The 16,792-nt window shown below is 52.8% G+C and overlaps 1 protein-coding gene across 3 annotated transcripts in view; it reads right to left on the minus strand.

Moving 5' to 3' along the window:
• Ppp1r37 (protein phosphatase 1 regulatory subunit 37) overlaps nt 1-16,618 on the minus strand; it is a 42,034-nt gene extending 25,416 nt beyond the window's left edge. The window contains exons 1-2 of one of the 3 annotated variants that reach the window (XM_034637172.2): nt 16,451-16,612; nt 15,576-16,043 (exon numbers count right to left, since the gene is read on the minus strand). In XM_034637172.2, coding sequence (XP_034493063.1) covers nt 15,576-15,783 — 208 coding nt within the window. In that variant the 5' untranslated portion in view covers nt 15,784-16,043; nt 16,451-16,612. Of the gene's footprint in view, nt 1-15,575 lie in introns of all 3 variants that reach the window. The other 2 variants (XM_027945814.3, XM_027945813.3) reach the window with 2 other exon arrangements.
• Nucleotides 16,619-16,792: the final 174 nt, after the last annotated feature.

The raw sequence follows: 16,792 nt of genomic DNA on the forward strand, positions 1-16,792 counted from the left end.
CTTGAACTTGAGATCCTCCCTCCTGTCTCAGCCTCTGGAGTCCCAGGCATTACACGCATGTGACGCCATGCAGACTTACTCATTTACTTTTTGGGGGGAGGTGCGGGGGGAGGTACTGGGGATTGAACTCAGGGGCACTGAACCAGTGAGCCATATTCCCAGTCCTTTTTTATTTAGAGACAGGGTTTCACTGAATCACTTAGCGCCTCGCTGTTGCTGAAGCTGGCTTTGAACTTGAAATCCTCCTGCCTCAGCCTCCGGAGCTGCTAGGATCATAGGTGTGTGCCACCGTGCCCAGTTTCATTTACTCTTTACCAAAGAATAAATGGGCTGGAGAGACACAATGATGACCAGAACAGGTCTAGTCCCTTCCCTTGGGTACTAAAGGAAGGCAAACAGATCATAAAATATATCACCTAAGTTAACTTGGAAATGATTGTTTTTAGATATCTATTGTTTTAAGAAAAGTAACAGGAGAATGATCAGAGCATTTGAAAAAAATGTATATTTCGTACATATGTACGAAAATACATATAAGCAAGGTGCAGTGGCGCATGCTTGCAATCCCAGCAACACAGGAGGCTAAGGCAAGAGGATCACTAGTTCAAAGACAGTCTCAATGAAAGCCTAAACAACTTAGTGAGACCTTGTCTCAAAATAAAAAAAAAGATCTGGGGATATGACTTAGTGATTAGGCACCCCAGGGTTGTTCAATCTCTATTGCCAGGAAAAGAAAATACATATAAAGGTTATCTAAGCTCTGGGTTATGATTTCCAACTTATTTTAATGCATCTGTATCAATTTCATTAAAATATTTGTAGAGGGGCTGTGGCTGTGGCTCAGTAGTAGAGCGCTTGCCTAGCATGTGTGAGGCACTGGGTTTGCTCCTCAGCACCACATAAAAATAAATAAAGATATTATGCTCTTCTACACCTAAAAAAATACTTTAAAAATATCTACAAAACTGAAACTTGGGACTTAAGGTGAAGACACCAGGCACAGCAGCACAAGCCTATAATACCAGTGACCCAGGGGACCAAGACAGGAGGAATCTCAAATTCAAGACCAGCTTCAGCCACTAAGTGAGATCTTGTCTCAGAATAAAAAGGATTAGAGATGCAGTGATAGACTGCTCTCGGCTCAATCTTCAGAACTGCCAAAAAAAAAAGTTGGAGGAGGCCCTGAGAACGCAGCTTAGTGGCAGAGCATCTGCCCGGTCCATGCGAGGCCCTGGCTTCTATCCCCAGCAGGGGGCAAAAAAAAAAGTAGGAAAAAAAATAAGGAATATTTAAGCCGGGACCTAAAAGATAAAAATTCCTTCATTTCTTCAAATATTCGCCTAGCCCATTCTGTGCCATCGGCACTGTCCGCAGTGCCAAGACAAGGCGGTAAGCAGGACTGTCAGCCCCACTCAAGGCTGGCACAGGAGCAGACATGGGAGAACACCGGGTCCCCCAGGGCCCGTAAAGGTCATAGTTACTGGACACAGCACGTGGTAAACAGGACCCCCACACACACAAGGGTGTGGCACCTGTGACTGCGGGAGGTTTGGCAGCCTGCGCTCCTGCTCAAACACAGGTGCAGGGCCTCACTGAGCCGGCACAGCTATGGTGAGCTGGCGGTGCTCAGGGCTAGGGCTAGGGCTAGGGCTAAGGCTTCCCGGCTCATGCCACCTTCTGCGAAGGAGTACACTCTTGTCAAGTGACTAAATGATTCCAACGAGCTGTTTCCCTGTCTACAAAGCTTGGGGCATTGCCAGCTTCACTGGGCCTGCGCTCAGCAAACAGTGCTGCAGGTGTGTTTGCAGGGTACCCTCGGTCCCTGCCCAGACTAGGACACCACTAACGCGTACTGTACTCCGGCCTGCACTACGGGGCCTCCTCTGACCTCTGCCAGCCCTAACCTAGGGCTCCTCTACTGTAAGTTACTTGGGCTAAGATACTATAAAGATGCAGTGAAACAGTCCCTAATCTCCACTTTCCCAGCAAGACAAATGATAAATGAGGGAAACAGACCTGAACACCAAAATTCCACATATCTCAACCAAGAAAGAGCCCTTACAAAAGTCTCAAAATAAAAATGGGCACAGGGCTGGGAGTGGTGGCACATACCAGTAATCCCAGTGGAGAGGCAAAAGGATCATAAGTTCAAGGCCAAACTCAGCAAGATGGCAAGACTCTTTCTCAACATAAAAAATAAAAAGGGTTGGGATGTAGCTCAGTGATAAAAGCACCACCCCTGGGTGCAATCCCCAGTACTGCAAAGGAAAAAAGCGGGGGGAGGGGGAGACTTAAGATATGAGAAAACAACTCCCTAAAGTATATAAGGTACTAACAATACACAGTTAACTAGTACTCAAAGAAATGCTACCTAACACAAAACACCATCCTGATATCAAGAAGATCCAAGCCAGGTGTGGTGGTGCACACTTGTAATCCCAGCAGCTCAGGAGGCTGAGGCAAGAGGACCACAAGTTCAAAGCCAGCTTAAGCAAGGCCCTAAGAGACTCAATGAGAGCCTGTCTCAATAAAAAATACGAAAGGGCTGGGAATGTGACTCAGTGGTTAAGTGCCCCTGGGGTCAATCTCATGTACCAAAAAAAAAAAAAAAAAAAAAAAGATCCAAATGCAAACAGTATTCATTCTTTTTTTTTTTTTAAATATTTATTTATTTATTTAGTTTTCAGCGGATACAACATCTTTGTTTGTATGTGGTGCTGAGGATCGAACCCGGGCCGCACGCATGCCAGGCGAGCGCGCTACCGCTTGAGCCACATCCCCAGCCCTTTTTTTTTTTTTGATGAGGAAAGATGTTTCTCTTGCTAATTTAGTGGGATGAGATGGAAGGTTAAATCATGTAAATTTTTCGAACAATTTGCTAGTATTCTCAAATACACTGCAGGCAAATATTATTTGATACAAAATGTTATACTCAAACTGAATAGTATACCATACTCATCCTTCTTTTCTTTAATGCAGGTTTTCTGAGTGATTCCCTGAACAGCACTCAAGTTAGTATTAGTCAACATGTATAATACAAGAAAAATCTGTATTTTTTAAGTGCCGTAAAATCAAAGTTTTGCTATTAGTTCCATAAACTCTTTGTAGTCACAGCATCCACTTGAGGTCGAAGTTCATCATGGTAGCAGAGCTGAGCAAGACTGAGGACAGTGCATGGACTTCGTATTCATTCATTTATTAAAAATAAAAAACCCCAACTAATCACAAATGATAAAACTTAGAAATAAAAATAAAACCATTAAGTAGTTGCTATGTATTAAATTGATAAAGTATCAGCTCAACCATAAAGGTGCAAATTAGTACATTTATAATTGAATACAAAATAGTTAAAATAAATCGTAGTTGAAACAAATTAAAATAAACATAAATAAATAAAACCCCTCCAATGGTAACCTGACCACAGAACCTTTCAAGGCTTGCCATCCAGGGAAGGCAAACTGAATCTGGGGCTTCAAAAGCTCCTACCTGCCTTAAGCTGGTAAAATCACCTTCTAAGAATGTCTTCTGCGAAAGCTAGTCATGATGAACCGAAAGATTTATACATAAAGATAAACATCACTATGGTATTTATGTGGCTGGAAACTAGAAAGGACCTGAATGCTCAGCAGTGTGGAAATAGCCAGGGCAGATTTTAAGAGCTCAGTGATTATTTTAATTTTAAATCACCCTCTTTAAAAAATGAGAGGGCTGGGATGTGGCTGTGGTTAAGTGCCCCTGCGTTCAATACATGGTACCAAAAAAAACAGAGAGAGAGAGAGAGAATATGAAGTGAGGACACACAATATTCAACTCTATCTACAGAATCCTCTCAGTTTTATTTGTATACACCAGGGGCTGTATACCTAGTCAGAGAAAAGACAGGAAGGAGACGCACCAGCGTGCCAAATTGAAAACATCCCTCCCTGGTGCTACAAACCATTGATCGAGTAAGTCGTGCATCTAGGATATATATAGAACTCTTGCAACTCAATAATAAAAAGATAGCACAATTTAAAAATAGGCAAAAGAGATGAAGACATTTCTCCAAAGATACTCAAGTGTCCAATAAGCACATGAAAAGAGGCTCAACATCATTAGCCATCAGGGAAATGCAAATCAAAACCACAACTGACAGATGCCTACAATCAGGAGGCTGAGGCAAGAGGATGGCAAGTTTTGGGCCAGCTGGGGCAATGTGGTGAGATCCTAGCTCAAAGTAAAAAGGACTGGGTGTGTAGCTCAGGGGAAGAACACCCCTGGGGGTTCAACCCTTCTTCCAACGCCATCCACAGTGAGATTCCATTTCACTGAGAATCACATTCAAAAGGCTTGGCCCATTGGCACATGCCTGTAATCCCAGCCAACAAAGAGGCCAAGACCCTAAGCAACTTAGCAAGACCCTGTCACAAAAAATAAACAGGACTGGGGATGTGGCTCAGTGTTAAGCACTGAGGGTTCAATCCTCAGCACAAAAAAAAAAAAAAAGCAGTAACAAGTAACAAGGGTTGGTGTGGCTGTGAGAATGGGAACCCTCACAAACTGCCAGAGGCAATGTCAAGTGGGACAGTCACTTGTGGAAAGCAGTCTGGTAGTTCCTCAATTAAAAGTCACCCGTTTGCTCCCCAGTTCTACCCCTAGAGAGAAGAAAACGTCCACCCAGAAACCATGCTCACTCATGTTCACAAAGCATTCTTTCTAACAGCCCCCAAGTGGGACTGACCAAAGGTGCCTCAGTGGGCGAACAGATTAGTCAGCTGAGGCCTATCCACACCGCGGAGAATCGCGGCAATAAAAAGGGATGATCACTGCCGTAACCTGGGGGGACTTTGGAAACATCCCACCGAGAGCAGGTGCTTGCAAAGGGGTGTGTAGTTGCAGGACTCCGTATATAGGAAATGTCCAGAACCCCCAGAAACAAGAGACATGAGTAAACTGTGTCAGGGTGCAAGGGGGTGGGGGACGGGGCACAGAGCTTCTTTTGAGGCTAATTTTGGGATTACAGGCTCGTGCCACTGTGCCAAGCCTTGAGTGTGATTCTAACCTGAGTCGTGACAGCGGGATTTTTTAACTCTATGAAACTCTGAAAAGCCAGTGCCTTGAAGTGGGTGAACTGTGTGCTGCGTGAATTTCACCTCAATCCATTTATTTTTTAAATCCCAGATGGCAAGACTAACATTGGCTTTATTTTCTTCTTTAGACTTTGTTTTTATAAGGAGCATACCTTTCTTTCTTTTTTGGGTGGTACTCAGGGGCTCTTCATCCCAGAGCTAAATCCCTAGAACTTCTATTTTTTTATTTGAAACAGGGTGTTTCCATGTTGCGTGGGAATCCGTGAAGGTGCTAAATGAGGCAGGCCTGGACCCTCAGCGCTTGGAGGCAGTGGACTGCGGGTGGCACCACAGCGCCCAGGGGGCACATTTTCCTCTCAGGGTCAGAAAAGAATGGACAGGCACTGCCAAGGGACCAGCTTCCCTTAGCAACAACCCCACTCCAGCTCCAGGGAGCCCACCCACCCTCCTCCCCAGCTCCAGGGGGGCGCCCAGTCTCTGAGCGACAGGGTGTGGCCAGAGCTGGAACCCTGGCTTCCCCGAGCCCACACCTTTCTGCTGGTTGCACCTCACCGGGTGAGGGGGGCCAGGGGTGTGGCTGAACGACAGGTCATCTCTTCCCTTTCTCTCCCCCAGTGCTGGGGTGGCTGAGAAGCACAGGCCATCCTCGGGTAAGCAGCCCGGGGCCTCATGTGTGACACGGGGTAAGCCCTTCCCTGAGAGGAGGAAATGGCCTGTGCCACCTCGATCCTCCTGGCTGGGGGCGAGGGGCAGTGGGCGCAGGTGCTGGTGGCCTGCAAAGTTAGGTGATGCCTGCTGGCCTGGCCCACACGGGCTCAGGCTTCAGAGTTCTACGTGGGGCTGGCAGACTTCAGAGTTGGGCTCCAAGAGGGCACAGTCTGTGGGCTCTGTCCACCCTTACCCACCTCCATCTTAAGGGAACAACAGTTGCTAAGCACTGTGCTGTGTCTTGAGCTATGCTGGGGACACAGCAGGGACCAATGGAGCTCCACCCCTGCCCTTCAGACAGGGATGGCCCATAGAGGGCAGGACTCCAGAAGAGCTCAGCATGCAGATCCCATGGGCTGACCCCAAGCCTGGCAGGAAAGGTGGCTCCCAGGGAATGTGGCATTGTGTGGTCACTGGGGGCAGAACTGGGCCAGGAAATCAGGGTCCCAAAAGAGGGGGTTACAGAACAGGGAACAAGGGGGAGGAAAAAGAGAGTCGCCGAGGCTTGGGCTGGGCAGCTGGTTGCCCTGACCCTTGTGATAGGCCTTATCATTGGAAGAGAAGAGGAATCTGGTCACCTGCCACAGCATTGGAAAGACAGGACTATTACTGAAACCTAGGGTCCTGCACCATGATGGGGAGGAGCCTCAGGACCTGCTCACTGCCCCCAGTGGTGAGACAGTACAGAGGGATGTGGGACAGGACTCCGTGAAAGGACCTGGCAATGTCCTGATGCATGGAGCGAGCAGTGTCCTGGCTTATGGGCCACTTCTTAGCAGACCACCTCTGGCCCGGGGGCCTCAGGTTCCAGGAGTTTAGGGTGCCATCTCTTGGGAGGTTCTGGTCCAGGGGAGGGAGCTGGACTCAAAGAATAATAACAGTGTGAGGCAATGGCATGGGAACCCACGAGTGCAGGACAGAACTCCCTGGGGGTGAAGGGAAGGACCCACGTGGAAGGACTGAGCAGGAGTGAGTCAGACAGGCAGGGGTCTGGCGAGGGGTAGCTGCAGGCCGAGTGGAGCAGGCCGCTGGGCATCGCCAAGAGACAAGTCTCCTACACCAGGCTGGCTGTGGGCTTCGTCCTGTGGCCCCAGAGGAGCCTGGGAGACTTGCTGCAGAGTCAGAGCCTTCCTTCTGGGGATCCTGCTCTTCCCTGTGATGTGCTGTGCCAGGCCCAAGGGGGCAGCTACCCGCAACAGGAGCCCTGAGCACTCGGCTGGCAGCAACAGGCACTGCCTCCTAGACCGAGAGGAAGGGGCAGGCACCGGAGGCACACCCACCTGCCCCTGGTGGCCCCACACACACCAGAAAGGACCGCCCAGCTGGATCGTGCCTGGCTTGCAGGGCTGCGCCCCAGGCTTCTGTGGAAGAGAGAGGGAGTCGGCAAGGTCCATGGGGGAGCTGCACTGCCAAGCCCCCACGCCACCCGGAGGTGATGGCTCTGCGCAGCCGCCTCGAAGGGGAAGGGGAAGCACTGAGTGCCTACTATGTACCTCCATGACTAACCCATCGCCTGAGAGGCTGTGGGGAGCCAGTCAGGGACCGCGAGGCCCTGGGGACAGAGAGCAGGGCTGAGGCAACCCTGCCCTCCAGGAGCCGCCTTTCCAAGGCTGGAAACACCAGCGCCTGCCCAGGGCCTTCGGGAACCAAGCTTCTGAACCCCCATCCTGCAACTGGGACCTCCACCCCCACTAAACTGAAATGGACCCCAGCTTCCCATGGAGGAGATGGTCCCAACTCCACTCTGGCAGCCTCTGGCACTTCTGAAGGTGTCCGGGGCAGACCCAGCAGGAGCAGGCAGGTGAGCTCCCCTGCCCTGCGGGCCCCAGGCGGGCTCTCTGCTCCTCCCGGAGCAAAACAGCTCAGGGACAGAGCTGTAAGCCAAGATGCTCCAGGGAGGTGGGGGCATCTGCCCAAGGTCACACAGCCTGGGTGTGGAGAAACTGAAGTCTCCAACAGACTGCTCCCAACCACTAGTCACCTGGTTTTATTTGTCTGTCCCTCAAGGAAAGACAGGAGAAACTGTCACTTTACCTTTTGAAAGGAAGGAGTCAGGGCAGGCTGACAGGAGGTGATATGTCCTTACTGCATGCCTACACAGCTAGTTGTATGTACCAGTACACACTAATTTAATCCTTAAACCCTGTACAAAGGGGGCTATTGAGGCAAAGAAGCTAGGTGACAGCCCAAGGCCACGGCTGGGATGACCCCTGCCAGTGCCCCTGCGCTGCCTCTCCCACCATGGAATCCCACTCTCCCACTGGAAACCTTGGGCCAGCCCTGTTTTGGAATTTGGAATTTTCTGGATTTTGTGAGTGCTAGGATACCTATATCATACTAGGCCCCTAGAGGGATCTGGGTGACCTAAAGGGACTGTGGAGGTGAAGTCACTTGAAGAATTAACAGGGGAGGGCAGAAGCATCCAAGTTCACAGGCCACACACTTCCCGCATCCACTCCCCAAACAGGGGCAGGATGTCCTAAGCAGGCCAGGGACACCCAACAGGGAAAAGGAAGGAGGGCTCAGAGATCCAAGATGGGGGACACTATCACCAGGTGGTACCAATAACAGCGGCAACGACAAGCCCCCGACAAGGAGGTGCAAGTAACCTTGATGAAGGTATCAGTGTGGCCCAGTGTCAGCCATTAGCCAAGGGCAGGGCAGGCTGAGGAAGCCAGCACCTACAGGTTCCAGTCCGGCTGCACCTCCCCGACACCCTCGCCCTAGGGTTGTGATAAAGCACCATCTCAGCCTCCTAAACCCTCCGGGCTGCCCGTACCCAGGGCTGCCCCTACCCAGCGGCTCTCCAGCCTTCTCCGCCTCTCCTGAGGCTCCCCTGCCTCCACTCCCGTGAGCTGGGCTTGCTTTCTGTCCCCTGGACCTGCCACTCACACTGTTTGCCTGACATCTGCACAGACTTCCAGCTGCTGAGCTGGCTGACTAGTCATTTCTTTATCAGATGTCCCTTCCCAGGCTTTGCCATGCCGTGGGATCACTCTGTTACCACAGGCCCAACCCTTGGTTTGATGAGATTTACTGTGTGGCTCTCTCACGCCACTGTGACCTCCACAGAGGCAGGGACTGGGGATGTGTTCTACCCTGACCCCTAACACCTGGCATGGCCAGACTGAATGAGTGACTGGTCTCAGGGTCACCAGGTCACTCATGCAGCAAGGATACATACCAGACGCCGTGTAGCCTGTCCCGAGAGCCAACGTCAGAACAAGCAGCCAGGACGTAGGAGCAACTTGGCCCTCCCAGGACTCTGAAATTGCCCCGGAACCAGTGATCCCTCCTGAGGGCCTGTGAGGTCAAGCTCTTCACTGCTCCTGCTTCTTTTTTTTTTTAATATACTTTTAAAATTGTATACGGACACAATATCTTTTTATTTTTATTTGTTTATTTTTATGTGGTGTTGGGGACCGAACCCAGGGCCTCACGCATGCGAGGCGGGCGCTCTACCACTGGGCCCCAGCCCCACTTTACTGCTTCTCATCCCTGCTCCAACTTAGTGTGACCAGAATTGTCATCTCCACTTTACAAAGGAATGGGCGAGAGATGAAGAAACAACACAACATGCTGAATTGAATGCATGGTGCCTGAGCTCCATGTGGTCACAGGTACAGGCTCCAGGGCCAGATGATTGGGTCTGAACCCCAACTCGGTCACTCACTGCCAGCTCTGTGACTTCAGATAAATTACTTCACTTTTCTGTGGCTTATCTATAAATTGGGGTGAACAGCACCTACCTCCCGGGACGGTTGTAGGATTTTAGTGAAATAATATATCAAAGGCACTTAAATCAATGCCTGGTCCATGGAAGACAAAAACTGGTGACCACTTCGGTCACCCTGAGACAGGGATTCCAACTCGGGCTCTGCTGCAGCAGGCTGCCTCCCCAGCTGGACTCCTGTGCTTCCTTAAATCTTGACATTTCAGTGCTCACCTGTTGACCTGCTCCAAAATGAATCTGAGGTCAATCCCAGCCACCCCTGTGGCTGGACGACAGTCAGGATGCAGTGTGCGGAATGGATAAGCTTAATCTAGGGCCCAGAGCACAAGGACAGCGCAGCCAGCTGTCAGAACAGCCTGGAGCCTTTGGAAAAAAAAATAGATCCCAGCCTGCTCCCCCATGCTTCAGCTCAGCTGCCCAGCCCAGGGACTATGGCGCCACTGTGCTTAATCCCCTCAGCGCCAGGGGAGGCGGAGAGGGAGCTCATCCCGTGCTCCCACAGACAAAAATGCACGTGCTTCTGCTCCCTCTCCGAGATGGCTATCTGCAGAGGGCCAGCTTTGCATGCTCTTTCTGGGGTCTCGGGATAAATGCCAAAGCCTGTCTGTAGACCTCTGAAGAACAGCCCTTGTCCTGGCACAAACTGGATTAGCTACCTTCAAAATTTTCCCCAAATACCACCATGTGGCATTAGATCTGAGGAAAAACAACTTGATTTTTCTGACACTCATCCTGGAAACCAATCTGGGGTCACCAAGGTGACCCACACAAGGTGTCTTCCCTTGAAGTGGGGATTCCATGCAAACTCAAATCAAGAGCCAGCAGTGGAAGAATAGGCAGGTGCCTGGGCATGTGGGCACCAAGATCGGCAAGGTCTGAAATGCCAGGGGGTCAGTGCCAATCCAACTGCCCAGCAAACGTGCTTCCCAACAGGGCAGAGGAGTGGCAGCGAGGCCACACTGCAGGGGACAAGAAGGCTCAGGGAGCAGCAGAAACTTGCCCAAAGCCATCAGCAGGCTCCGAGTCCAGGCTGGAATTGTAGGCCGTGATGACCTCTCAGGCTAAGTACCAACACCTGCCCATTTACTTTGAACTCAGAAGAGGCTGGGCAACTGGCCATTGGTCACCCAGTTTGTAACAGGTGGCACACTATCTAGGTGGGCCTGAGGGAAAGAGGGATGCTGGCAGGGTGACAGTGTCGGGGAGAGATGAGCCCAAGTGCACAGAGGAGGAAGCAGATCCCAGCGGCAGCCATGGTGGGGCTGGAGGAGGAAGGCGGCCTCTGCTGGTCCTGCAAGGCCCAGGCCCTGCTCCTCGCCTCAGCCCACCACTCTGGGGGCCCCTGCACCAGCTGCTCCTCACAGACAGAAGAATCAAGGCCCAGAAAGAACTGCCACTCAGAGTCACGCTGCTCAGTGGCAGAGTCTACTTCCCACTCCTACAGCAGGAGGCAGTGATGGGTCCAGATGGCACTGAAGCCACCCCCTCGGCCCCACTCCCCAGCTATGCCCCCCCTTGCACCAGCCAGCCTGGGCTTTTAACCTAGGTCCTTTCCTCTGCAGACAGACACATTTCTACCTGTCAAACCAGTTTCAAGGACTAAATGTTCCGCACAGGTTTCAACGAGAACAACGTGGCCTTTCCACTCCCTTGGATATACTTTTAAGGACACTGCCCCCACCACCCTCTCCTCCCCTAAAACTCAGAGGACTGGAGACGGTGGCATGTTTGGGCCTCCTTCCCATTCAGACACCACTATTTCACACCAGATGCTCCTGGTGGGCAACCCTGCCATGCACGCCTGGACTGCTGGCCAGGGAACCAGGAGTGAGTTGTTGGCAGGGCTGGGGTGGGGGCAAGACGCCGGGACTGTGCTGGTGTCACATGCTCCGCTCACAGCTCTCCTCAAACGCCTGTCTTGCAAGCCCCACGCTGCGCTCAGCTGCAACCAGGGACACCAGCCAAGCCTCGGGTCACTCCTGCAGTTAGGTCTGGAAGGGTTCCTGGCACAAGGTCAGCTTTGGTCCTCAGAAAAACTGGGACCACAGGGCCTGCCCCTTGTGGTGGGTGCAGCTGGTTGTCCCCTCCCTGACAGCCACGTGCCCAGCCAGCAGTGCGGAAGCTGCCTCTTCCACTCCCAATCTCTACCCACCTCCTCACCAAGCTTCCCCACCCAGCCATACACACCTCTCCTGGCTCGCAGCCTCGTGCGGTTGGGGCTGTCCCAGCCTCTCAGACGTCTGAGTGGTCTGCGGACACAGATCACTGGCCCCGTTTTACAGGTAAGGAAACACAATGCCCAGCAAGAGTCAGAGAGCCAGGCCCACCTGGAACTCCACCGCCCGCGGTACAATCTGCCCGGTGGCTCGGCCCGGCACCTGCTCTCTTTTCCTTGTGGCGGTGGGGCATCAGACGGCCACTGATGGAAAATACAGGCAGGTCCTCAGCAGGGGGAACCCTGGGACAGAGGCCTGGGAGGGCCCTCTGAGGCTTTGGGTTGGGCCTCCATAGGCAGAGGCTCTCCCTCATGGCAAGTCCCTGGGTCATCTCACTTTCAGAAAGCCCCCATCCCAGACCCTTGCAAGACACCCTCAGAGAGACACCCAGAGGTTCCCACCCAGTTCCTGGCCCTCTGCCACCACAGCTGGAGGTTTCTCCCCACCCTGGGACCCCCTGTACCCCCCAGCTTAGGCAACTGCTCCAAGTCCAGGGAGAAGCAGAATAGTCTCTGGATGGCCTAGTCTCCCTCGGTTCAGACCTGCCAGCTCCACTGTCACTCTCTGGCCTTGGGTGGAGTCATGCCACCCAGCAGGTCCCACATGAACTCATCCATCACTCTTCCCTTCAGACCCAGAGCTCAAATGACACCCCTGCCACACAGAGTGCAGATACCAAATCCAAGGAACCTCCCACTCCTGTTCCCAGAGGGATCCCTCCTCCCTGCAGCCCCCACCCCCACCAGAGTCCCCTGGCCTCTCAGCTGGGCCCTGGACCAACTCTCTGTGCCACAATTCCTCTACCCCGGGGGAAGCACCCCACATCCTACAGCCCCAAGCCAGTCAACACCCCACTGTCCTCCCAGGCAGAGGTTATCACCTGCTCCTTGGTGTTGACAGGTCTTCTGACTTTTGTGTCCTGCAAATTCCACTGTCCAAACTCACCAGCTTCCCAAGATCCCTCTCCTGCCAGTGTCCAAGTTCACACAACTCCTTCACTGCCAGGCCAGCTCCTGCAGCCCTCTCTCCAGCCAGCTTGGGCCCATCCTTCCACCCCATCATATCATCGCCTTTCCACCACCCACCCACCCAACTCCCCTGGAGGGTGAGACCCTTTCTAAAGCTCTGGGAATGATACTCCCTCCTGCAGGGCATCACCACCTCCGCCTTACCCAGAGCAGGCCAATCAGCACTCCCATCCAGCCCTCCCAGCCAGGCTCCAACTGACCCCCTTCAGATTCCCATTCATCCCTCCCCACAAACTTCTGCCTTTCCCAAACTGTTCACGATGCCAGGCATGGGGGGTGGGGGTACACGTTTAATCCCAGCAACTCAGGCAGCTGAGGCTGGAGTTTCACAAGTTCCAGGTCAGTCACACCAATTCTCTTAAAAGATGAAGCTGGACACGGTGGCGCATGCTTGTGATCCCAGCAGTTAGGCAGGCTGAGGTAAGGCGATGGTGAGTTCAAAGCCAGCCTCAGCAACTTAGTGAGTTCCTAGGGAACTCAGTGAGACCCTGTCTCTAAATATTTAAACAAAGGCTGGGGACATGGCTCAGTGGTTGAGTGCCCCTGGGTTCAATCCCCAGTACCAAAAAGTTAAAAAAGAAAGAAAAGAAAAAAGAACTGGGATGTAGCTCAGTGGTAAAGCATCTCTGGGTTCAATTCCCAGCACCAAAAATCAAAAGGAAACAACTAACAAAACAAAACCACCCTGCCATTGAGAAAACAAACACCAAACACCAAGCTGCCTGGATAACAGCTGCTACTTATGTGACAGGAATTCCCAAGGACTGTCTAGTTGATCTTCACAGCTAGCACCTCCATTTGCAGAGAAAGAAAAAGGAGGCTGAGAGAGGAAAAGCTGCTTCCTCAAAGCTGAACCTTTTCTGAGAACCTACAGACCAGAGGCATAATCCCCACCCGTGTCCAACTCCCAGGAGCCCTCACCGACCCTCCAGCCCACAAATCTGCCGCCATCTTTACACATGTCCTGGAAGTTTCTGAAGCCTCAACTAGGCCCCTCCCTAGCCAACTCCACTCTATTGGCACCTACGCAAGCAGAAGTTGCATTAATAACAACTATATGCTTGCCTAGCATGTGTGAGGCTCTGGGTTTTACCACCCCCCCAACACTGCCCCCGGTGCCACAAGGAACAAACCAGTAACACCAAAAAACAAGACAACCACCACAATAACTGCAATTTCAGGAAGACTTAGCCTGGACAATCATTTTGCATATGTGATCTCATCTTGTCTTCTCCCAAACCCTGCGCCACAGGTGTTGCTGCCCACATTCCAAATGGAAAAAGTGAGGCTCATGAGAGTTGGGTAATCACCCCGAAGTCATGAAGCTGGCACACAGAAAGGTCAGGATTTGCCCCACAGCCTCTGCTTTAACCATCCTGCTCTCCTCTCCAGGCCGTTCCCTTCCCACTCTGAACTCCCTGGACTGGCTATCATGCAACAGCCAGGGCTCATTCTCACTCCTCCTTCCCCCAGTCCCAGGCTCCCAAGCCCTCCAACCCCACACTGCTCCACTAGCCCTGGTGTCTGGAGCCCAAAATTTGGCTGGGTCTCAACACCAAGAGTCTTAAATTAACCATCATCTCTGACAATAACTAGACAAACTGGCATTTATGGCAGGCTCCCTGTGTGTTCAGTTTCCAGTGACCAAGTGTCCCACCCCTACATCAAAGCCACCAATTCCTCCAATGCCCACAGACTGACTACAGTGCCTCTCCTTTCCTCAGACCAGCAGACCAATGTCTACAGAAGCAAGGCCAGTCAGGTCCCTCTCTTCACAGGCCACACCCCAGTAAAACTGACTTCTCCAGTGAAGAAGCAGGCTGAAAGGGGCTGTCCAAGTCCCCATCCCTGTGGGTCCAATGTATGTGTCCAGCTGCCCTTTCAGCCCAACCTTCTCCTAGCATCCAGGGACCTGGCCCTCTCCTAACCCCCACAGGCCACCAGACTTCAATGCTCTCGAAGCCTACTCACGAGTGATTCCAACTCCTAACTTCATAACATCCCCAACTCGTTCCCAAAAGGAAAACCAGATCCTTCTAGACCAGGCCCCAGCTTCCTCTGTTCCTGAACGACAAACAATCCTCTGCTTCCCTTTTTGGGGGGAGGAGAAGGTGACATGCAGTGGCTTTTCTTCTGAATTCCTAACACTGCCTCTGACTATTCATCCCACCAGGAAATTTACCTCCACCTCTGCTCTTTGCCCGGGATTCCGCGCCCCCATCCCCGCCCCCCAGTGCCTGGAACTTGTTGGGCAAGTGCCCTGGAGTTCACCCTATTCACTTTCCCCAACTGAAGGATTTACCAGCTCCTCTGCAGCCAAAATCCGGGTTTATTCCTTTCTCCTTTCAACCAGGAAAGTGATCAGCATGAGGACCCCTTGTCTCGATGCTTATCGACCAACGACTTAATCTCTCGCCATCCCCACGGGCCTATCAAATTCCTCCAACTGCCCTTCCAGGCCGATGCTGACCCACTCTGCTTCCCCCGAAAGCCCTATCCTTCTCTGGGGGGAATTATGAGCTCAACGGTTACCACCCTCCCAGTCTCCTAAATCAACAAACCAAACTTTCTTTAATTTCTTCGTGGTCAATCCTAAAACATTCACCCTCGGCGTCCCGAGGTGGGAGGGGGCAGAAACCCAATTCTTGCCACTTTCCAACCCAACAGCCAGCCCCTAACAACCTTCATCTCGAAATCTAGTTCGGTCTCTTTAAGGCAACCTTCGGTACAATTTACCGAGCGCCACCTCCGTGCCCGGCCTTCTCCCGCCTGCCGGTCCCCATCCAGCCCGCCCCCGCGCCCTCGCCCTCGCCGTGGCTACCGTGTCTCCAGGGGTCTTTGGGCTCCACCGCTCCGGACACGATATCCTCGTCCGACGGGAACGTAACGCGCTTGGCCGCAGTCTTGAGGCGCCCATCGGCCGGGGGTGATGCGGGACTCGGAGACCCGGCCTCGGCGGGGGCCCCCTCGGCGTCGGCGTCGGTGTCCGCGCCGGGCCCGGGCTGCTCCTCCAGCGGCGGGATCTCCATCGCCGCCGCCTCCTCACGGGGGCCCCGGGGACATGCCCCGGGCCCCGGGCTCGTCTCTCCGGGTCCGCCCGCCGTCCCGGGGCATGGGCTCCGCAGCTGCTTCAGGCGCCTCCTCCGCCCGCTCTCCTTGTCGTCGTAGTCGTCGTCGCCGCCGGGAGCCCAAGCGCGCCTCCGCCGAGCCCCGAGTGCTTTTGCTATTCGCAGTCGCACTTTCGCTAAAGGCCGAGGACCCCCGCCGAGCACTCGGAAAGTCAGGAAATCTATTTAGGCCATTTGCAGGAAGAATTGTTTTTGCAGGCAACGTGAAAAAGGGAACAAAGGGCAGAAAAAGCCACGGGGAAAAGAAACGTGAGCAGCGAATCTGCAGAGCCGGAACTGCAGAATACGGGGGGCGGGGCGAGGTGGACGCCGTCTCCAAGAGCAGCGTGCACGCGCGAAACTGAGCCACCCCCGCCCCCCGCCCCGCCTCGGTACAGGTAACTGTGTCCAGGTTCCCGTACATTCGTCACGAGCCCAGGTTATGTGGAAAGGAGGGGAACTGATAGTTATCAAAACAACTGTTTGGCAGGACTCCGCCAACTGATGAGGAGGGAATAAAGGGATGACGCTGAAAATAAAGACACTGAAAGGAAAGGCAGTGGGAGCTGCGCCGAGTATGCGTACGTACAGGCGACGGGCGCTGACAGGAGGGATCCTCTGGAAACGAAGATGCTCCCTTGATAGTCTCTAGCTTTCCATTTGCAGATTGCAGTTTCATCAAAAGCTGTATCTTGGCAGCGTTACATAAAATGTAAGTTACGATATTCAAATAAATATGATTCCGTGAGAAGTATTCACAGACCTGACCTAAAACCGGGAGAATAAAATTCCAAAGGCGAGAGATGAATCTGCCGACCCAAACACCTGGAGAGGAAGGTAGATGCCCCGCCCGGCAGAACCTGCGCGAGCTCTAGCCGCGCCCCCAGGCGTCCACTCCGCCCTCGGGATTCGCCTCCGCACTTTCGACAGG

The sequence above is a fragment of the Marmota flaviventris genome, chromosome 18 (genome assembly GCF_047511675.1).
Source record: "Marmota flaviventris isolate mMarFla1 chromosome 18, mMarFla1.hap1, whole genome shotgun sequence".
Taxonomy (NCBI): Eukaryota; Metazoa; Chordata; class Mammalia; order Rodentia; family Sciuridae; genus Marmota; species Marmota flaviventris.